Consider the following 23,708-nt stretch of genomic DNA (forward strand, 5'->3'; position numbering starts at 1 on the left):
TGCAGGAGTTCCCCGCAGGGCTCCTCACGCTGCGGATAGCAGCCTGCCGCCCGGTGGGCGGGGCGCCCTGAAGCAGAGCGCCCCTCGCGCCGGGCAGACATCGGCCAGCCCCACAAGCTCGGGCGACAGCAGGGAGGCACAGCGCCGCCATCCCGCTGTTCCTCAACCTGGTTCGGTTTCCCCACCTGCTTTTGGGGGGGAAATAAAGGGGGGGGAATTTCCTTTATTTCCCCCCCAAAAAAACTAGGTGCGTCCTATGGGACGAAAAATACGGTATACAGGCATAGAAAACAATTTAATACATCTTAGAGATTGTGAAATTTAGACTGCATACACGCTATACCTTCAAAGCACATTCCTTCCCTCAAACAATTCTGGGCACTGCAGTTTATCCCTCACTGCCTTGCAATTCTTAGCAAACTCTTAACAAACTACAGTGCTCAGAATTCTTTGAAGGGGAAAGATGTGTTTTGAATATGCTTTAAAGGTATACTGTGTATGCAGTTATACATTTTTCATACAACAGATCCCAGAGAAATCTCTTTGGAATGAACATGTTTTTTTAATATATATTTATTCCCTTAGACTGGATTTCAACTGCTAACACGTTATTTCAATTAAATTTAGTATGCTATACTTTTTTAGTTCAGAAGCAGCCATTCTTCATGATTGTTCTGGCCCACCTGCCATGTGCAAATGTTCCTATCCCTGCATTCTTTTAATGGAAGAGAATGGCAGCAAATTAGTCTATCATACAGAACATGCCTTCGAGGTGAACAATGGGCCAATGATGCACTGCAGAGATGGCAATAAAAATCAACACAAAAAGTGAAACCCAAACAGTACCTTTCTGTTCCATTGATATCAACCCAGTTGAAGTAATGAACCTCTGTGCCACTGCAATGTGCTTCAGATCAAAACTTACACAACTTATGCTACTTATGCTACTTTCTGAATAGCCTTGTGAAGTTCAGCCCTCACTATTATTACTATAATTATTATTAAATTTCTTTACTGCCCTTCATCCAAGGATCGCAGGGAGGTTCACAATATAACACCACAAAGATACTAACACAAAAGTAACAAACAAAAACAATATCCCACCTCTAGCTCATATAGCCTCTCAGAAGGCCTGATAGGGTGGCCATGCATCGTTCAACACATTTTTTAAAATAACACCAATAAATTACAAACCTTGGGGTTTTGGCAGAGGATGCTTTTTGGCCAAATGGCATTTGGTTTTGGGCTTTCTTCCAGGTTGAAGAGTGCACTGAATGGGATCCACACGCTGCAACTCACTACATGTTTCCAGCGCTGTCCTTGAGTCAATGTGACATTTGACTTGAAAAGAAGAATGAGGGCAACCTGGAATAAAGAAATGAATTTGTATTTGATTCCTCCTTTTGCTAATGAGTAAGCAAAAGACTCTGTCACATGAACTGCTCTAATGATTGACACATCTACTTCAAAGTCATCAGTTTAAATCCATCCATCCCTACTGTCATTATGCAAAGGATGGTTGATGACAGAAAGATAACAGCTTTCATGAACAATTTTTCAAGAAGAGTATTACATAATCTGCATTGAGGTTCTTCTACAATCAAGTGGTGTATACATTTTAGAAATAAACAAATAATCCAAATCAGGGCTGCGGAAACTGTGACCCTGAAGGCATGATGTTGGATTGCAACTCCCATCAGCCCTAGTCAGCATGACCAATTGTCAGGGATGATGGGAGTTGTAGTCCGACAATGTCTGGAGGGCCACAGATTCCTCACCCTTGCTCTAAATTTATTAAAATATTCTAACCTTGAATGACTGTGGGGATACCCATATAACTGTAAAAACATTTGTTTGATGACAGGGGCCATGTCAGCCCCCACCTCTGGTGTCCATGTGCTGAAAAATTCAAAATATTATATAACACACTAGCAGGCATTAGTAATAGATACCAGTTAGGTATTATAAGGAGCTGATTGGTCATTTAACCAACCAAGCTGGTGTGGTTGCTTATTCAAAGTACCAGAAGGAAAAGAAAAACACCATTATGAATATATGTGCCATCAGTGTTGCATTTCAAAAGTTCTGAGGGTCTGCCCTCTTCCTTAACCCAGTATGGTTAATGTTCATGAGCAACTCAAAAAGTAATGTTATCCATATTTTTACTTCAATTTCGAGAAAACTGAAAACAAACCCATATGGCCCCTTAAAAGGACCAAGTTGAAAATAACAGTACAGCTCTATGTGGTCTGTCTGCTGATCTCAAAGAGTCAATACTAGTGATAAGTGGTCAACCAATGACCACAAAAAACCAGAATCATAGAGTTGGAAGGCACACCAAGGGTGATCTAGTCCAATTCCCTGCAATGTAGGAATCTCCACTGAAGTATCCATGAAACTAATACCCTGGTTCATGCAAACAGTGTAATGTCACACAAACAAACAAACAAACAAACAAACAAACATAGATGTTCACAGACACCCTTCTGTGAACTCTGAAACCACAACTTGCCAAAGTTCCCATTCACAAAAAAGTAACTGCAATGCGCCATGTGAATTCATGACTTAGATATGACAGTAGTCATTACTTAGCATCATTTATCTCTCTGCCTCTGTCTCTCTGTCTCTCTCTCATTCTCAAGGGTTACACACTTGTTAGTCAAAGACTAAAAAGAATCGCAGTTGCATATCCAGGTTGAAATGCAGCTAGAAGGTGAGGAAGAGAGGAGACCAAAGGAGTTGTGTGTCCACTCCTGGCTTCATGAGTGCAGCCACAGCACACAGCACTTGCCAGATGAAAGAGTGTGGGGGAGAGGGGCCTTGGAACTGGGTCTGTGTGATCACTCAGCAGAGCTGCAGGCTGAGTGGAAGGGTTTGAGCAACCATCCCTGGACTGCTTATTCTCAAGACTAAATCATTACAGGTTGTTTGTGAAATAGTGGTTCAATAGATGTAAAATCATTCTTTCACCCTTCTACTTTTAAAGGTGTTATTTATTTCTAATACTTGCTTTGGCAATGCATCCATATATCACAAACTGATAAAAGCGGCATTTTCTGGGATGGTGCAAGCTAACAGCTCAGTTGTTTTAAATGGACCTCATCAATCCACATCAGCTAACAATCTTTCTCAGAGAATGCAAAGAACACGGTTCAGTGAACTCCTAGTTGATGATTAAAAAGCCACTTCCTTATCAAAAGCCACGACCTACGTCATAAGTGAAAACAAGAAACAAGCAGTGCTTTTAAAAACGAAAAACCCAACATCATGCAATACAAGCAAGCTATACGGTACACTCTTCCACTACCCCCCCCAAAAAAACCCCTTATGGTGACATTATATTAATATTAACTGCACTAGAAATATAGGTGCAGTACAGAAATATAAATTCCCAATCCTGTCCACAGGTTCACAAGCTAAAATGCACGAGACAAATAGCAGGAGAACAACAATAACAAAATTATTGCCCCTTCTCTTCTGGGCTGCCTATGGGACAGGTATAGCACAAACCCTAAAGTGGCAGGCAGATGGTGGAAGGACCCTGAGGGGAAGGGAAGCGGAGGTCTCTAACGTAGAGAGACTAGGAGAGGAGAGGAAAGTTCCCACGTGAGAGCTGGAAAAACCTGCCTTTTCTGCAGGGGATTAAGAGTTACTTTTGTACAAAGAGAAATACTGTATATGCATCTGTTGCAATGTTTCTGAACTTCACATATACTGCTGTTGATTTACCCCCTCTATTAAGTTGTAGGAGTTTGTTGTTAAGAAATGTGTATTAGCCTGAACCTGAGAAAAACATGGAATAATTCATGTTATTTTACTGGGTTTGTAGAGTTTATTGTTGGGGTGCTGGTGCAAATAATTTTACATTACTGCTTACTTAGCATGTTTTCATTATGTATTATATATTATCTACTATTATTTTTTACTATGTATTGCTTATTATTTTGACTTGTATTTACATTATTGTTTTATTTATTTTTTTGTATTGTACAGCTGTTATATTAGGTATTGGCATAGGTTGTTTATCATGTTCATATATTGTTTATCATGTTCTATGTTGCAAACTGCCCTATGGCCTTTTGGCAAATAATTGTTTGTGGTTGGGGTAGGGACACAAGTTCACTTAAATCATTCAGCTAAAATAACAAGAATCAGTCCATGAATACAATGATACACTTTGATCACCACCAGAACTTTAGACAAACACAAAACTAAATCATTTTGATGGCTTTGGTATTTCAATCATGAAGCTTATTGGAAGAATTGGTAAGGTTTTTATTCAAATCTCAATAAGATAATTTCTACTCTGAAGTAAATGCCAATACAATCTTGTTTGCTTAAGTGTTCTCTTTTATTTTATTTCAGCACAAAAGGTCATTGGATCCAAGTTTACAATCATTTTAGTTAAATTAATGTTTAAAAACATATATTTAAGACTTCATGCACTATTATTCCGAAATGTATTGGGAGTACAACATCAGTTAATAAATATTTGTATAGCAATTTATCCATCATGCCAAGACTGAGTGCCATAATAATAATAATAATAATAATAATAATAATAATAATAATAATAATTTATTTATACCCCTACCAATGTGGCTGGGTTTCCCCAGCCACTCTGGTCGGCTTCCAACAAAATATTAAAATACAGTAGTCCGTCAAACATTAAAAGCTTCCCTAAACAGGGCTGCCTTCAGATGTCTTCTAAAAATATGGGAGTTGTTGTTCTCTTTGACATCTGGTGGGAGGACGTTCCATAGGGCGGGTGCTGTTAAATTCCAGCCCTGAATTAGGAGTTCAAAAGGGATATGCAATATAGCCCTACTATTATGCTAGTAAAAACAGTGAAAATCAGTTCAAAAATAAGACAATTAAACATGTACATAAATATACACATGTATATTTTGAATATTGCAACCAGGGATGGAGGAAGAATTTGCAGAACCTTATTCCAAAGCCTTATTCAGTCCAGGAAAATCATGATTCAGACTGGATCATGAGTCCACTTTCGTCCTGTGGATACCATTACAAGGTGGCATGAGGGCTGCAGCACTGCCTTTGTCCATTCCTCACTGCTTTTACAAAGCTCCAGAAGTCACCCAGTCGCTCACGGCCTTGTGTGGTTAGTGTGCTGGACTCCTTGCTGCTGTGTGCATTGAAAGGAATTGAGCAAGTTCCCCTGGGAGCGAGGGCACCTGATGACATTCTGTTGCTCTCGGAAGGAGCTGTATTAGGCTGCCTCCATGTAAAAACTGAGAGCGGTCATTCTTTTTACCTTGTATGAGATCCCTCTGAGAGCCAGCGTGGTGCAGTGAACCTGGGAGACCGGGGTTCATATCCCCACTTGGCCATGAAGCTCACTGGGTGACCTTGGGCCAGTCACTCACTGCCTCGCAGCCTAAGCTGCCTCATAGGGCTGTTGTAAGGATAAAATGGGGAGCAGGAGAGCTATGTATGCTATCTTGAGCTTCTTGGAGAAAGAGGCGGACAGAAATGAAATTAAATGCTTGGTGCCACCTGTGCTGATAAGGTACTATCCCATCTAATCAGCCCATTCATCAATATTATCTAGTTCATATCATATGCTATCTAGCCACGGGAACCAACAGCCACAGTTAAGACAAACTGGCCTTATCGAAGACATGTAACTATGTCGCACAACAGCAAGTAACTCCTCACTTACAAACACTATGAAGCCTGGCCTGAGCTATTGAAATGTCCCCTATCTGGGATGTTGCTCTTTAATTCAGCTAACTTGGACACTCACACTTAGACCACACAATCTGAAAACAAGAAGCAAGAGTGAATCTGTCAATGGGAACCAAATCATCTTTGGAATTAATATTTTGTTTCCGAATGAAGAAACTCTTTAGGACTGGTTAGATTTTTAAATTAAAACTTTTTTTTTTTGCAATTCCAGTTCAAACAAGGTAACTATAAACAGTCAATTAATAAAGCAATAGAAGTTGACCACTTAGTTCAGTGAGGCCCCATATGCACTATACATTGAAAACACTATCAAGCCACTTTAAACAGTCATTGCTTCTTCCAAAAAATCCTGGGAAATGTAGTTTGTTAAGTGTGTTCTGCGCATTCTTAGGAAACCCCTATTCCATTCACGGAACTTCCATTCCCAGAGTTCCCTGGAAAGAGGGACTTACTGTTAAAAACCCTCTGAGACCAATAGCTCTGTGAGGAAACATGGGTTTCAAAAATATGCATCACCCACCATTGTGCTATCATATAGCTGCTCCTACACTATTCCCAGTAACATATTCAAATTTCAGCATATGTTGTTAGGGCAGATCACATAGTTACATTTTACTCTAGCGATGACAGCAACTTCAAGGCTTTAAAAATGTGTATAATATAGGTAAATTTAAATATAGTTGTTGCAAGTCCTTGTCCACATTACATATCCCATTGAAGGAATTAGCAGAAGCAAAAAATGATAACTGCCAAGAGTTGTTCACAGAAAATTTTCTAACAAAAAAATTGTCGCATAGAGCAACCACTGCTTGATAGTCTTCAACTGCAATCCTTTACACACCTGGGAGTACGTCCCATTGAAGTCAAAGAGGTTTCCTGCTGAGTAGGCATGTACAGGATTGTGCCATTATTGATTTACTTCAAATAGGTGTTTGTCTGCCCTTCACTGCAAAGCAACATCATGGCAGACGCCATAATCATTGAAGCAACGCATGTATTAAAATACTCTTCATAGCCAGGAAATGACACTTAAATAACAACGGACACTAAATGAAAAGCAACTAAATGCCTGGACAAAAAGGCATGTCCTCAGCTAATGCCTAAAACTCCTAAGAGGAGGTGAAAGCCATATCTCAAGACAGAAGGGCGTTTGGGTTGTCACAAAGAGAGTCTTAGCAAGCTGTATCACCACCAGATCTCTCCTCCCCCACAGATGGGCAGGTCGATATGGGAGGAGGTCAGGGTGTTTTCAAGTGCTTGCAGCACTTACTAAGTACACCAGGAGCACCCAGATATCAAGAAGATTGTGGGGTGGAGGGAGGGGTGGTCAATAAAAGCATTCCAGTACAACCTGTAGTTGCACCTTTAATGGTGAAAGCAAGCCAGCAAGCAATACTTACGTGCGCTTCAGTTGTTTCCAGATATAAAATGCATGCTCCACTGTGAACTTTCACTTCACCCGCTCCCAAAGAGACATCTCGTTTCTACTTCTGCTTTGCTCTGTGCACTACCTTTGCATTTAACAGGAACTGAGCTTTTGTAAAAACACATGAACTGCAGTTGTCATAGCAAAGACTGATAAAAATCAACCCGCTTTGTATCCCTGAAGAACTTTGCTTAATAAATAAAAGGATGCTATTTCATGTTAAGGAGAAGCAAATGCTGTTTAAAAACCATTTGTTTTAAAACAAAACATGGCTTACACAATACACTAAAGTAGGAAACTAATATTTTTGTAAGGAAACCTTCAACTTTCGAGATCAGCTAGACAGAGAAAATGGGAGGCTCAAGAGAAGCACCACTGTTGCTTAGTGAGATAGGATAATTATAGACCAAGCAAGAAGTCTTTTGGCATGCATCAGTATCATAATACCTTTCATAAAAGCACCAATGTTTTAATCTCCGCTATTGACAGAGCAAAATTATCCTTATTGATAAAAAAAGTTGACCTAGTTTAAGATGTATAAAGGGAAAGTACAGTGATACCTTTTGGAACGTGGGTGGCGCTGTGGGTTAAACCACAGAGCCTAGGACTTGCAGATCAGAAGGTCGGTGGTTCGAATCCCTGCGGCGGGGTGAGCTCCCGCTGCTCAGTCCCTGCTCCTGCCAACCTAGCAGTTCAAAAGCACGTCAAAGTGCAAGTAGATAAATAGGTACCGCTCCGGCGGGAAGGTAAACGGTGTTTCTGTGCGCTACTCCGATTCGCCAAAAGCGACTTAGTCATGCTGGCCACATGACCCAGAAGCTGTACCTCGGCCAATAAATCAAGATGAGCGCCACAACCCCAGAGTCAGCCACGACTGGACCTAATGGTCAGGGGTCCCTTTACCTTTATATTTACAGTGGTACCTTGGTTTGCAACCGGATTACCACCACATCAAACCCTGAAGTGTGTGTCCCTTTTTTGGGATTACAACCCATTTTGGGGGGATTACAACCTTTCCCCCCTTTTTGGGGGGGGGGGAGGCCCCACTGGCGAAAGCGCGCCTTGGGTTACAATCTGTTTTGGTTTACAACCGGACCTCCAGAATGGATTGTAAGCATGCCCAGACTCACGAAGATTCAGTGAGAGAAGAACTTACTAGAATGTATCAATAAAATGTTCCCATTAAACAAGAAAACAGAAACAAGTACTGTGTATTTCAAGTAGTAAAACCCATCACACACCTTGATACAATTTATGTGTGTATATGAAAAGAAACAATTAAAACTACTGTGCTTTAAAACGACTGTGCTTTTGGACACTTATTTCCAGGAACTGTTTCCAGATTTGGGGACACTGTTCTGCTCTCTGCAGTAGAATGTCAGTATGCTTACATTTATTAAAAATATAACTTTGCAAGGGATTGTAACTGATGAGATTTTGTGGGTGTATTTTGGAATAGCAAAGAAAATTTTTTGATGACTGTGACTGGTGTCCTTCTTCCAACAGAAACTAAACCCAGATAAGAATTGCACCCCTGAAACCTTCCCCCTACTCAGACCAGTGTGGTGATTATAAACATATAATTTTATATCCTGAAGATACATTGTTTCTCTGTATGTTATTACTACCTAAGCAATCTGATCCCAGTCTTCATTTTAATGTGGAGGAATAATCTGCTCATAGTATGAATGTATTTTGTTACTCAGGCCTAAATTTCTTCTCTTCATAATCATCTGTGTCATTGAGAAATCTAGCAGCTGCTCTGGCCTTCCATACTGAGTTTACATACCACACTCCTGACTGCAGAAATCCATTGTTGTGACTTTAAGTATGTTGTCCAGAGCACAAAAACAGCTCAAAATAAATGAGGTCTGCAGTTAATTAGACAGTTGATTTTTGCATGAAGGTGCATCAAAGCTCCAAAACTATCAAGCCAAAGTACAATGTAACTATCAATCATAATCATTTGACAAAGGCATCCAAGGTACCTCTAATATCAACACTGTACATTCATCACCATATTTGGAAGGCAGCTGTGACTAAGGGTTTACTAAAGGGAAGGAGTTGGATTGGAATATAGAGGAAAAACATACATCCTTTGGCAGAAACTATCTGACTTTGTCTCTAAAGACTAATTATGCATCTTGAAACGAAAACCACTGGCATGGTAATATTCCATGAATACAAAGAAATTACTTAGAGAAAAAGCAAGTACATTTCCTATTCACTGAGTAAACTGGGTGAGAACAAAAGAAGACCTGAAGATAACATAGCTGGGGCAAACAGCTTCTCTTTGTGTACCCAGAAACATGAAAACAAAAAAGAATAATACTCAAATGAGATCAAATTAAAAACAAATCCACCATTTACCTAAAATGTCCAAAGTTCTGTTAGTTTATATTAGATGACAATCTGATTCCAAATTTATTTATTAGGAGCCTTTTGGCACTTTGAAGAATAACAGATTTATTATGGTACCAACAAATGCCTACTTTATCAGATGCATGAAATAGAAAGACGGCAGAGAATTTCATTCTGTTTGTTCTTTAATGCCAATCTACCTAATTTGCACTTATTGTGCTTTTCCAAATGTGGGGAACACGATCAGGCTAAAAGAAAGCAACAATAAAAGCTGTATGTATTTCAATATAATGAGAAAAAACCAGAGCCATGAAGTTATACTCAATTAGCAATACTCCAGAGACTTGGGGAAGGGCAGTCTCTCAGTGGTACACCATTTCTTTTGCATGTAGCATGTATAAGATCCCAGGATCAATCTCTGAAATCTGCAAGCAGGGCAGGAAATGCCTCATGTCTGAAACCATGGATGAGTATAGACCAGAGGTAGTCAACCTTTTTATACTTATTGCCCACTGATGCATCTTTCTTGATGGTAAAATTTCCTTACCGCCCACCAGTGCGCAATGGAAGGAGGATTCAGCTTGTGCTGTCAAACCCCCTACCACCCACCTAGAATCCTGAAACGCCCACTAGTGAGCTGTAGGGACCAGGTTGACAACCCCTGGTGTAGACAATACTGAGTTAGATAGGCCAATAATTTATAGAATCATAGAATTGCAGAATTAGAAGGGATACCAATGGTAATCTAGTCAAGGCCCCTACAAAGCAGGAATCTTTTGTCTAACGTGGGGCTCTAATAATATTTATTTATTTATTTGTTTATTTATTTATTTATTTATACCCCGCCCATCTGGCTGGGTTTCCCCAGCCACTCTGGGGGGCTTCCAACAAAAGATTAAAAATACATTAAAACATCAGTCATTAAAAACTTCCATAAACAGGAAGCCTTCAGATGTCTTCTAAATGTCAGATAGTTGTTTATTTTTTGACATATGTTTAGAGGGCGTTCCTCAGGGCGGGCACCACTACCAAGAAGGCCCTCCGCCTGGTTCCCTGTAACTTCACTTCTCACAGTGAGAGAACCGCCAGAAGGCCCTTGGCGCTGGACCTCAGTGTCCAGGTTGAACAAAGGGGGTGGAGATGCTCCTTCAGGTATACTGGGCCGAGGCCCATGCTCTGCCAACTGAGCTATCCCAGCTCAATATAAGGCAGCTTTCTATGTCTATTTTCCACAAATACATGTGCATTCCAAGTGGCTTATAGAAAATAAACAGTTTACAACAATACAGTCTGAGAATAGGGAACTCTGGGCTTCCGGTTCCTGTCCTGTGCCATGGCGATGGCGATGGCGATGGCGATGGCGATGGCTCTCTCAATCAGAGAGAGGCACAGGCTGAAAAAAAGGGGTGGAAGGGGTTAAACCATCCCCTATAAACCTCTCAGGGTACAGAAGGTACTGGTGACCCACCATCGCCACATGGATCAGCGCAGAGACGGGTGGAGGCACTAGGTGCTACTCACTTCGCCCTGATGCAAAACCCCTCCAAATTGCCATTGGATACTGTGATGTTCCTATGGACCCACTGAAGTTCCTATAGAAATTATAAACTTGGTTAAGCACTGCCCACAAATTACACAGCAAGCTAGAACTAAGCCACATGTGTCATCTTTTACAAGGTGATGGTTCATGACTCATACCATCTTATGACCACAGTTAATGAGCTCACTGTAGAGAATGACAAGATTTAAGAACGAGGTAAAGTAAATCCAACACACATAACTAAAGCCTTGGCAGTCAGGATTTTTTCCCCTTCAAATGAGAACTCATCCAACCTGCATGGAAAAGAAACAAAATTACTTACATTCAGGTTGGTGAGTAAGAGCCAAATCCTCTACACGCAAAAGAGAGTATTCAAGTTACTGAAAAGAGGAGTGAACTACAACGTCTAGACATTTTGTGTCACAGCACCAAGACATTTTAGATCAGATTTACACAAAAGTTTAGGGATTAGCTGCAGATTCAGAATGCTAGCTGACATCTTGAGCTAACTATGCTTGCTAACAGTATACCATAAGACAGGGATGGAAAGCCTTTTTTGTGTCCACAAGCACATTTACAAACTAGAAAAGCTGCCATGGGTACCACACACAGACACACACACCACAACCTATTCTATTACCTACAACAGAATTCTTCATTCAAGCCAAATTTCAGTATTGGGAGGGACCCCGTATTAGCAAAATCATCAGGTTCTTTTTGCTTACTAGATTTTTGCAAAATAGCTATCTGGAATTTGTGGTCTGTTAAAGCTGAGTCTAAGTGACAACTGGCAAATCTACTTGGTGATGTATTTTAATATATTATAATCTTTGATTTATTGTCTCATTGTGAACTGACCTGCCATTATTGATGTGGGGCAGTATAAAATGTTTTAAATTATTATTATTACTGCCACCCCTTTTCAGTTGTTCAGTAGTACTCAATGTGTTCAAGTAACATGAAGAAGAATATGGGACCGTCACACATTCATGCTTTTGTACAGCTGCAAACCTATGAAAACACACAGTGTTCCCAATTATGTGGAAACAAGCACGACATGTAGACAGGTTGCAGAAACACAAACAAATGTGCGCATTGCTAGGCGGACTGCTGCAGAGATGCTTCCTCCACTGATCATGCATCACACTGCCAGAACACATGAAAAGGCCTCATGTGGCATCACTAGGCCCATTCCAGGCAAAGGGAAATATGGATACATCAGTTACCTTTCAGTTGCTTACACGTTCTTCTGGGAAATATGTAGGGCTGCTCCACTCGCTACATATATCCAGTGAAGAGTATTTCTAAATGATGAGTTTTCTGTCCTAAAATATCTTGTCCTATTCATCTAGTTCCTCAACAAAGGGATGTGCAAGCCCCACCACCGCTATGATGGTGCCAATGCAGACAAGAAGCAAGTCAGCAGAGAATAGTGTATATATGCCTGAGAGTGTCAGCGCTCCAACAACAAAACAACGAACAGATTCAAAACAACTAAAACAGCTCTAACAAATCTAATATAACAAAGGCGGCAGCAAAACAACATCATGTAAATAGCAACTGAGCAATATTTGCCTCCAACACCAGTGAAGCATCAGTCTGACAAAGGCATCTTTCCAAGGCGAGCAGAGAATGGCACGTCTGTGCTATGTAATTCAGTTAAACACACATAGCCTAAATAATTCACAGATCCAAAAGCAGCTCTTGCAAGACACATCAAGAGCTGTAGTTTACTAGAAAGCCTTCCTAGATAGCTCCTCTAAAATCTGAAGAAGTTGGGTTTACCTAAATAGCTGACCTGAGCCAAAACTGATGTTCACATGGATGTTCAGCAAAGCTCTCTCTCACCCTGCAAAAAATGGCCCACCTTCTAGCTGAAGTAACTGCATGATATTCCCATGACTTTGAGCACTGTGAAAGACAATGAACTCCCCCCTCCTTACAGTGCATCATGGGAAATGCAGCATGCCCAGTTGCCTCAGTAATGGCGAGATGTCTTGCCTTCCTCCTTTCCTTTCCTTTCCTTTCCTTTCCTTTCCTTTCCTTTCCTTTCCCCATACAATGGGAGATGTTTTCACTCTCTGGACACACAGACAGAGGTGAGGTGAAAGTGCTTGCTGTGGGAGAGGGAAGGAAGAAGGCAAATGAGCACCACACTCAGTCTTCCTGCACTACACTGCAAAGGTGGGTTCATAGCCCCTCTTGGCAATGGAATATGTTGAGCAATTTGGTTCAGCCATTCAGGAAAATATTCTTCTCCTTTACAGTGGGGGCAATGCAGCTTCATATGCCCTCAGTAATAGCAGTATATAGCTAAACAGGATTTGCTGCTATACTAATGTGATGTCTTCTTGCTCATTTCTGAGATCGTTGATTGGTTTGGTGAGGAGAAGAGAAATGGTGCTGGAGAAACATAATTAATAATAATAATAATAATAATAATAATAATAATAATAATAATAATGCCCCGCCCATCTGGCTGGGTTTCCCCTGCCACTCTGGACGGCTTCCAACAGAATATTAAAATACAATAATCTATTAAACATTAAAAGCTTCCCTAAACAGGGGGTCACTGTCAAGAAAAGGATCTGAATCCATTATTGATCATTATTTAGTCAATGTCTGTCTTTAAAATGAATTCTCTGACATTTCTACTGATTACTTGACACAGAATCTCATTGCAAACCACTGCACTAATGAGGATCAAAGCTTCAACTCCATCCACATATGCACCTAAAGTGTTTTCTAACTAGCAGGAATGCATGTCTACATTGCTTGCTGTCCAAGTATGGGAAGGTATAATTTACAAACAAAGCACTAGCTGAGAAAGATGCTTTGCTACCTCTGCAATAAATATAGCAAGTTAAGAGAATGTCATCTGGATTCTGTATAACCTGAGGATTTGTGCTAGCACATTGCATTTCTAGTATTAAAAACAATTCATTGGGAAGAGGCCTGAGAAATCTCTTCTCAAATTATTGAGATATTCAAGCAATTACAGATGGGGTTTCTCAGCTTTCCACACAGTTGAAGTAGCTTTTAGCAAATGTGCCATAGCCAAATCTGAAGTATGAAATAGTGCCATTCCAGCATACACTACATATGTAGTTCCCTGGGTCTTGAAATATAGAGTCACAATTAGGTAGCAACACTAAGCACTAAAGGGGCAGCAAGGAGTAAAGTGTCAACTTTATGCTGCTGCTCCATCAGTAATTCAAACTTATACTGGATCTTCCATCAGTAAGTCAAAGCTGGAGGTCTGGATTCTGTTGAAGTACTGTCAAAGCACTACATAAAAGTATTGGTAGGATCTCTTGCATGCAATCTGAGCAGTACAAACTTGACCTGAAATGTTTGTATGTATGAGCTTTGCATAGGAACATGGGTGTTTACTATGATTGATTGCTCTGATAGCAATCTACCAGTCATATATTTGTGCAAAGGCAACACCAGCTAAATTCATGTCCAAGCACTCATAACCAATTCATTAGTTTTAGCACCTACTTATTTTAAACTTGCTGGAGACGCGGGTGGCACTGGGGTCTAAACCAGTGAGCCTGGGGCTTGCCGATCGGAAGGTTGGCAGTTTGAATCTCCGTGACGGTGTGAGCTCCTATTGCTCAGTCCCAGCTCCTGCCAACCCAGCAGTTCGAAAGCACATCAAAGTGCAAGTAGATAAATAGGTACCAGTCCGGTGGGAAGGTAAACAGCGTTTCCGTGCGCTGCTCTGGTTGCGCCAGAAGTGGCTTAGTCATGCTAGCCACATGACCCGGAAAAACTGTCTGCGGACAAAACGTTGGCTTCCTTGACCAGTTAGGTGAGATGGGCGCTGCAACCCCAGAGTTGTTCGCGACTGGACTTAACTGTCAGGGGTCCTTTACCTTTTTTTATTTTGAACTTTGAGCCAAAATGTGTTGTTGTATGAGCAGAAGGCGCTTTAATTCAAGCAAGGGGGTTCCCAATTTTTGGAAGTTTCCCCAGCTACATATCATTCTGCTACAGAGGGTCTTCCAACTCTCAGAAATGAATTTCCAAGGAGTGTAAAGGTCAGCAAAGGGAAGGGAGAGTCAAAAATGCTTGATTATGTGAACAGAATTCCATTCTGTTCATGGGGTGGAAATTAGGGCTCTGTTTTGGTGTTTAAAAATCCCTAGCATTTTTTATTATTTTTTTAAATGTAGAAACTTTTAAAGTTTTGCTAGGAACCAGCAAGGAAGATTAGTAGCTGCTGAGGGTCAAAACCATGGGTAGGCAAACTAAGGCCCGGGGGCTGGATCTGGCCCAATTGCCTTCTAAATCCTGCCTTCAGAAGGTCTGGGAATCAGCGTTTTTACATGAGTAAAATGTGTCCTTTTATTTAAAATTCATTTCTGGGTTATTTGTGGGGCATAGGAATTTGTTCTCCCCCCCCAAAAAAAAATATATAGTCCAGCCCCCCACAAGGTCTGAGGGACAGTGGACCAGCCCCCTGCTGAAAAAGTTTGCTGACCCCTAGTCAAAACTCTGTCTCTGCAATTTGCATGTCCTCCCTCCTAATAGGAAAGTATGGTAATAAACTCACTGTCACTTCCATAACAACAAATTCAGTTGCAGATGCAGCTTTTTAAAAATTTCTTTTTACTCCTCTAGGGAATTAAACTAAGCTGTAAGACTTCTCCAGAAGAATGGCACATCTAGAAACATTTCTGAGACCCCAATTTTAAATAGTCATCCAAGCCATCTGTCTATGATGCCATAGCATCTCTGGTGCAAAACCATCAAACCTCACGCTTTATATTCCTAATGGCTCAATCATGCAGCTGTTATTATAACTTTCTCCTAAGCTGTCCCCAGAAATCCTGTGCTGTTCTCAGAAGTCCAGAGATAGGTTAGGCTATCAGGGATGCTTAACCTATCAATATGCCTTTATTAGTACATATAACTTCTTCTTTTTTGTCTCTATGCCAAATGGTTTTTTGAAATGGAGCAAATGGGTACGGTTGAATTCATTCTTAATAAAATAAAATAAAAACCCAATACACATATTTATAGACACAAAAGCACATTCTAAAAGAATGCTTTAATTCCATCGCAGGAAGCCATGCTAAATGGAATCAGGGAATGCAGAGAAGGAAAGGTCAAGCTTCAAGGATACAGAGTAGAAGCATCGGGGGCAGTGGAACCACCTCTGGAGGGATGTGATACTTTGAGCACAGGGATCCAGAAGGCAAACCACAGAAACTAACAGGAGTATTTTGAGGAAGGCTGCCCAAGCATAGCATTTCAGCATCTGCGCTCATGTTGGCAGGAGCCCTTTCTAATAAAGTTATTTTACATTACGTGTGTTTATTCATCTCAATAGAGGCACCACCATCATTCTCAGCATATACAAAATCAGGAATAGATCTGTTTGTGCATGCTGATGTGATTTTGTTTCCCGATAAAATGTGCAGTTGTAATAATAGAACAATTTGAGTATACAAAGGAGGGGAAATGAATGAGCTGGGTAGATTACATGAAGATTTGTAGAGAACGATACAGCTTAATATTCAATAATGAGTTTGTAAGCATTATGCCAAGGACAGAACAGTGTTCTCACATTATGCATTGCCATTACTTTTATCTGTTTAAAAAGGCATGTGTAAAGGTTTCCACAGCATAGTAAGAAAACGTGAAATGGAAACCATGTTGTCATGGTGATTCTCCAATCATTATGTACTTCACATTTTTAAGGTAGGTTTTTATTGCCGTAACACAAGTCGACCACACATTGTCCCAGTTTCACAAAATGAAATACTATTAACAGATAAAACAGGTATAAAACACCCATCAGGGAACCAGTTAATGTCAGTTCATGCTTTCAAACAAACAAAGGTATATATTTTTAAAAAAATAAGACTGCTGACACATCACTTTGTGATGCAGATAGACTAACAGGAAATAAAATGTATTTTAAATATGATGAAAATTCAATATATGAAACTGTATGGATTTCACCCTTTGCATTTTTTTGCATTTAATAAAAATGTTAAAAATGTTTGAAGAAAATATTCTTAATTTCTAGATGGCCTTTTTAAAAATAATAATAAAGTCAACCCAGGTCATTAAAGCAGGAAGAGCAGCAAAAAGATGTATAGCATCAAATGTCATTTTGTGCACACAAAATCTGAGATGACAAACACAACTAAATGTATCTTTTTTTGGGGGAAAATTAAAAGACAAATTTGTAACATGAGAACCTATTAAGACACCATTTTCTAAACAAATCTTGGATATACATGAAAGAGTATACAAGAAAAATGAGATTTGCAGTTGATCGCAGCATGAGAGCTTACCCGCAATTCACCAGCATAGCACATCCAGCCATCTGCCCATTTTTTCCTTGAACTGGATTCAGGGAATTGCCCTGTTGATTTCACAGAACGATCATTCCGATAACACCTACCCACAAAGTTAATCAATTAATCAATTAACGAAGATTGCTTTTCCATAGCAAGCGATGTGCTGACAACTAGGTCATAGGAAGGTTGCCTCTTGGTTCCTTCATTAGGGTCCCCCTTTTCAAAAACAAACAGTCCATCCAAAATGCTGCTTATCCTGATATTCATTCAGGAGCTGGAGGAATACACTGAGCCCTTCACAATGCCAGCTTGCATGATGAAAGAGCAAAAGTAGTTTTCAGGCTGCAGAATGCCTTAAAAGGGTTACCATGGAAATAAATGTGGAAAGGGGAGGGGGCTTCTCTGATGACAAATGCTGCTTCTGAACAGAGACAAGCTTTGAAGGGAGGCTGAATGGGGGCTGTGAAAGAGGGGAAGAAAATGCATTTTACTATTACTACTAGGATCAGACCTGCATTTGATTTAGATTTCAATTGTTTCGCTATGAAGCTGGATTTATTTATTTTTAAATGCATATGGAGTTGCCATAGAAACACAGGAGGAAGGTCCTTAAAGCAGCTGCTGATCTCTAGTGCCATCAAGAACTAGGACACCTGAAAAGTGCTTTATTTGCATTTCCACAGAGAAGTCTTTGTGCCAGCCAGTTATAACATTTTGATGAAAATATCAGTGTTGGTAGAGAGCAAACTTGTTGCAGAGTTAGATAGGAAGAACTGAGATGAATTAAGATTGAGAATATGTTTTAGTATTTGAAATGCTACAAATGTGTTCTTGGAGTGCTCTTTTCTGAAGGAGAATTCAGTGAACACTATTCAGTTAACAGTCCACACATGAAACAAAAAGTAGAATACTTGGCATCATCAGTCAAGATGGAGCGAGTCAGTGTTTCCATTAAAAGACAACTCAAACTATTCATGTTAGATTGAAAACTTTGCATTGAAGATCTTCATGCACACATCACTTTCTTTCTACAACTTGGTTATTGGGCTTTGCACACACTGACTACACAGGGGTGGGATAGAGACACACACGCACAAAGAGGTCTAAGCCTGTCTTCAAAATGAGCCTACAAAAGTTACTAGCCTACAAAATATTTTACTAGTCTGCAGCGGACTAGGAGAAGAGTTCTGACCCTCATCCAGCAGCTCACTTTATTTCCGTGCTAGGCACAGAGTCCAGTCTGGTTTCCATGCTGGGCACAGATGAGTGGCATAGCCCTGTGCCTCTTTTACAACAGCACATACCCTTGCCTTGTCATGTAATCACCTGTCACCAATATCACCAATGGCTACGAGGTGAAAGCTTGAATTCAAGACTTCGCCTGAAATCTATAGATGGATTAAAAAATTCATATAACACCTCTGAATATTTTTAAATTAAAAAAATCATATTATAATAAACACCCTACCTAAAAATTTATACCATCATCTCAAAAATATTTGTTTTCATGAACTGTGAGCTTATAAGAGAAAGGAAGTTCTGAGAAAGAATCCTATCTGGGTGTATCTGCAGTCTATAGCGTAGGGATGGAAGGCACCATATAGAGAAACCACCCTTCTTTATTTAGGCTTTTGAATCTTTTAAACATATGAAGTTGTCTTATACCAAGTTAGTCTAACTTCATTCATTACATTTACATTGGAACTCCCAGCAATATTTGACCTTTCAAAGGAAAAGCTCAGATGCTACATCCCCCAATAAATGTCCCTGGAAAGCTCCACCCTGTGGCTTTACTCCAGATTAAAGGGGAAACTGCATGTGTTTGGCTGGCATGCTTGACAAAATACTTTTAAATGCTACCACTTATGCATGGGGTGCTATCGTGGGGAAAAGCTTTTGTGCTGTACATATCAAAATGCTAAAAACCCCCCAAAAACTTCCCCATATTACCCTCTTTCAAAGATCTGTCAAAAAAGCAGGCTTTGTGCCATACAAATCTAAAACCATTCTAGGTGGCGCAGGTGCCTCTAAGAGGCCTACTGCCCTACACAATCCTGTGGGGAAAACCTTTCCCATATTCTCTGACAACACTTATATAAGACTGTCATATCAATAACACCCTATGGGACTGAACTGAAGATTGATTATGTCACTAAAAGGGTACTGGAATCAGTGCCATTAATACCTAAAGCTGTGACACAAAAGCACACAGTGGCAGATATTAAGGGTAGACAGCTTTTCAGAGAGTTGCAGATGGCACTGAAGGGCTGTCATTTGGGGTTCTAATATTTGGTGATGGACTACAGTCTGACTGATCTTGCAGACTTCTGAAAGATGGAATTCCAACAGCATCCCAGAGAAGATTTCATGGCTGTTGCAACAGCATTATTTTGGCGAGACTGTCCCAGGATGGCAAACTCTGTCCTCTTCTGTATCCTACAACCCCAAAATAGCCAGTGTAGCTTTGAAATCAGTTTGAGAGGCTTGTTTTATATTAGCTGCGTTGCTCTGTTACATCGGAGGCAGATGAGGCAGTGCAAGTCCTGAGTTGGTGGTGGGCTGGATGAGAGATAACATGGTGAGGCTGAATCCAGGAAAAATTGAGGTATTGTGAGTGGCTGGGTGGTTCCCAGGTCCAGGAATCTGGAAGAATTGGTGTTCCTGGATCCATCTTTGCTGCAAGAGACAGAAGTGGCTATCATCGTTTAAAGAACGCTTTCTGTGCTTCTGCTAGTGTGGCAGGTAGGGCCATTCCTGGACATAACCTCAAGATTAGACTGCTATAATGTGCTCTATGTGGGGATGCCCTTAAGATTGGTCTGGAAGTTGCAGTTATTGCAGAAAGTGGCAGCTTGGCTGTTGAGTGGAGCCTCCTACCAAAGGCATGCAACATCACTTTTAAAAGAATTGCACATTAATAAATAAACTAACTTCAGCATGTTAAAGGATGTGCAGTTGTCAACACAATGTGCAATGGAAAAGAAAAAAAGAGGCATTACAGCTCTATTTCTCTCACAGTCCTTTGGAAAGGAATTGGCCAGATGAAGAGCTGCTTTGGAATTGGTCAGTTTCAGCACTCTGCTGAATTGTATTAGTCAAGGAGAAGGAGCTAGTATTACAAATTTGGATAGGAATTATAGTAAGCCAAAACTATTCACAAATTTCAGCAGGGTAAAGAAATGCCTCAGTTTTTCTAATCATTTTTTTTTTTTTAATTCCCTTCAGTTAGAGCTTTCAGTTACATTGCCCAGACTTGCTCTTGGTATCAATGGGTTTCACTTGCCCCTTGTTCGCACATAGCTCAAAGCCAAACCCAAACCATGGCTTAACACGAATGGTCAAATGTGTAGGCTCCTGGAGAGGAAAGCACAGTCACTGTGATCAAGCCTTTGTGAAAGCTCACAGTTTCTCTGCAAAAAGCTAATTCACAGGTGACATACTAAGCCAAACCACATCTTAACTCAGCACAGCGCAAGAGCGAAATGACTAGGGGAAAGGAAAGCAGCCATGAAATCTTCTCTGGCAGGCTGCCCGTTGACTTGTTAGCTCAAAGCCATGGTTTGGCTCAGTGTTATGTGTGAACGAGGCCTGTGTGGTTATTGCATGCCAAAATCTTTTTGGCTGAATTGTGATGTTATCCTGCTCACTGTATGATCCCAGATTGGGAGTAATCCAGCAGTGAAAAGGGAAGACTGGGGAAACCAATGGCACCAAGCAACACTGGAGAAGGGTGAATATCCAGACAAAATGATTTTCTGGAAGTATTTCTACCCTACTAACACAACTATTCTTAACCTACAAATTGAGAATATTTGGCACAGCAAGGTTCTCTTCCCAAAACATGTTACAAAGCTAACAGTGCTTGACTGGGGTTACTACCTCGACATCACTGAGCGATGGGTGAAGTAGCTCCAATTTTCCTGCATAAAGTATCATCTCCACACCATTTTAAAGCACTTTATCTAGAGAATTTAGATATGATGAACTAAGATGAATTTTCTACACAAACGATAATGAGCTGTGTTTTGAATCTTACACCTCATTAATTGTACAGCTACATATTTACTTAAAACCAGTGGAGTTCCAGAGCTATAAAGAACACTGAAGCTGTGCAGACCCTGTTCAGAAATGTGGCGTGTGTAGTGAGCAGACATACCAGAAGACAAGGTCTACATTAAGTGGAGCTCTAAATAACAGTTTGTGTGCGTCAATACATTTAAAGAATCGTGGGTCTAAAATTACCCTTGCGTGAAACCAAGACTAGGTCATGTGATGTCTCACTTTGAAACTATTTCAACACACCTTATTTTTCTGTGCAGCCTTAATAGAACAGCTCTGCATTCTAGGAGTATTAAGATCAAAAGAATCTCACTCACAAAGCAGAAATGCCGACTGATTGGAAGAGAGAATCAAAGATCCCAGCACAGCCTCTCACTTCTGTGCGGTAATATATATAAAGCGAGAAAGAATTTCTGAGACAGAAAGAGATCACAAGTGAGCAGCCTTTATAGGGTGTCTGATTGTCAAAACTAATTCAGAACCACGTACACACTGACATCAATACATTCCCCCCCCCCAATGAGTTAACCTACCAAAAGTTGGCTCCTCAACTATTTTCTTTTAAATCTGGAGGAGGACGTTCCAATTAGATAAAATGGTTTGCTTCTAACAGCACATTGTATCACAGAAATAGACACATTTATATTGAGAAAGTCTACATAAATTTTTAAAAAAATGTTTATTGAGTTATGTTTCATTGAGATCTATAAGTGTTCAAGAAAGGTACAGTGGTGCCTCGCAAAACGAAATTAATTCGTTCCGCAAGTTTTTTCTTCTTGCGAGTTTTTCGTCTTGCGAAGCACAGTTTCCCATAGGAATGCATTGAAAATCAATCTTCTCCCCGCTGCCCCTTGCTTTAAACAGGTCCGGCGCGCGCCTTCCCCTCTGTCCCCGGAGATTGCGGGGCAGGTAACGGGGAGAAGCAATCTTCTCCCCACCGCCCCTTGCTTTAAACAGGTCCGGGGACAGAGGGGAAGGCGTACGCCTTCCCCTCTGTCCCCGGAGATTGCGGGACTGGCGACGGGGAGAAGCGATCTTCTCCCCACCGCCCCTTGCTTCAAAAGAGGTCCGGGGACAGCAGGGAAGACGCGCTACGCTTCCCTGCTATCCCCAGAGTTTGCGGGGCAAGCTTCGTTTTGCGAAGCAAGCCCATAGGGAGATGCGTCTTGCGAAGCGGCTAAGAAAACGAAAAACTCCTTCGTCTAGTGAGTTTTTCGTCTTCCGAGACGTTCGTCTTGCGGGGCACCACTGTATCGTATTATGGTGCATCTTATAACTTTCCTAATTCTACAAAATACACATCAGGGGTGTGCATGTCAAACTGGTATTAAAACTGAATGTTCCAAATTCAATCCAACATCAAAGGAGACAAAGAAAAAAAAGCCAAACAAAATGTTAAAACCAATGGTCTTGCTTCACTTTGTTCACCCTACAGGCTACAATGCATTGCTGGCAACTGAGCAAAACAATATACTTCAGTAAAATTATGGGTCAGTTTAGATGTGATGCTTACTGCATGCAAGAGTAGGGAAAATTCCTTTGTTAGATGAACCACTCAACCATCAATACATTTAGAAAGTTATTATTATCCTGCGTACTATTTGCCTTTAAGTGATCTCAAGCTCATGACGTCATGCTGCTGTACATGGTGTTGGTCTAATGAAGTAGGCTTGAGTCCATGAAAGCTTATGCCATAACACATTTGTTTAGTCTTTAAGGCGCCACAAGACTCTGTTTTATCTCAGCTTATGAATCTTTTAAATGTGATGACAGTGCCATGGAGCTCTTATGCAGGAAAAGGCTTTCTGCAGACCCTACACCTGAAGTAGGGAACCTCTGAGGGCATCAAGCGAATTTAAGGGGTGCAAGGCAGGCCACATGACATGCAACTTTGTCCACTCTGCCCTTCAGCACCTGTTGCTTGAGATGGCTCCTTGCATGCTGAATACACTCTCCTGGTAAGCTTGCCTGGCACCTGCTATAACTACACATCAAGGAACACCTGTCTCTGTTAGAAAGTTGTGCCTGTAAACTGTCAAGTGGATGAAGTTGGATAATCTAAAGCTGAAACAGAGGTGATGCCCTTTAGACAAACTTGCCCTTGAAATTGACTCAGAAGTTGCTGCTGGTGGAAATGCTGCTGATTTATTCCTGGCACATACAAAGTGGCAAAAACATGTTCCACCACTTCCGCAGCTACAGCCTTGCTGCATGTTCACTTCCAGGCTTCATTCAAGCTTCTCACTCTTAAAGTCCATCACAACTTGCTTCTCCTGGAATAAACCCTTGC

General features: G+C 40.7%; 1 protein-coding gene across 1 annotated transcript in view; it reads right to left on the reverse strand.

Annotated features, from left to right (window-relative positions):
• FGD3 (FYVE, RhoGEF and PH domain containing 3) overlaps positions 1-23,708 on the reverse strand; it is a 102,540-nt gene that overhangs the window by 51,556 nt on the left and 27,276 nt on the right. The window contains exon 2 of the mRNA XM_081848857.1: positions 1,195-1,365. Coding sequence (XP_081704983.1) covers positions 1,195-1,365 — 171 coding nt within the window. The remainder of the gene's footprint in view (positions 1-1,194; positions 1,366-23,708) is intronic.

The sequence above is a fragment of the Podarcis erhardii genome (genome assembly GCF_964252035.2).
Source record: "Podarcis erhardii genome assembly, chromosome: 2".
Taxonomy (NCBI): domain Eukaryota; kingdom Metazoa; phylum Chordata; class Lepidosauria; order Squamata; family Lacertidae; genus Podarcis; species Podarcis erhardii.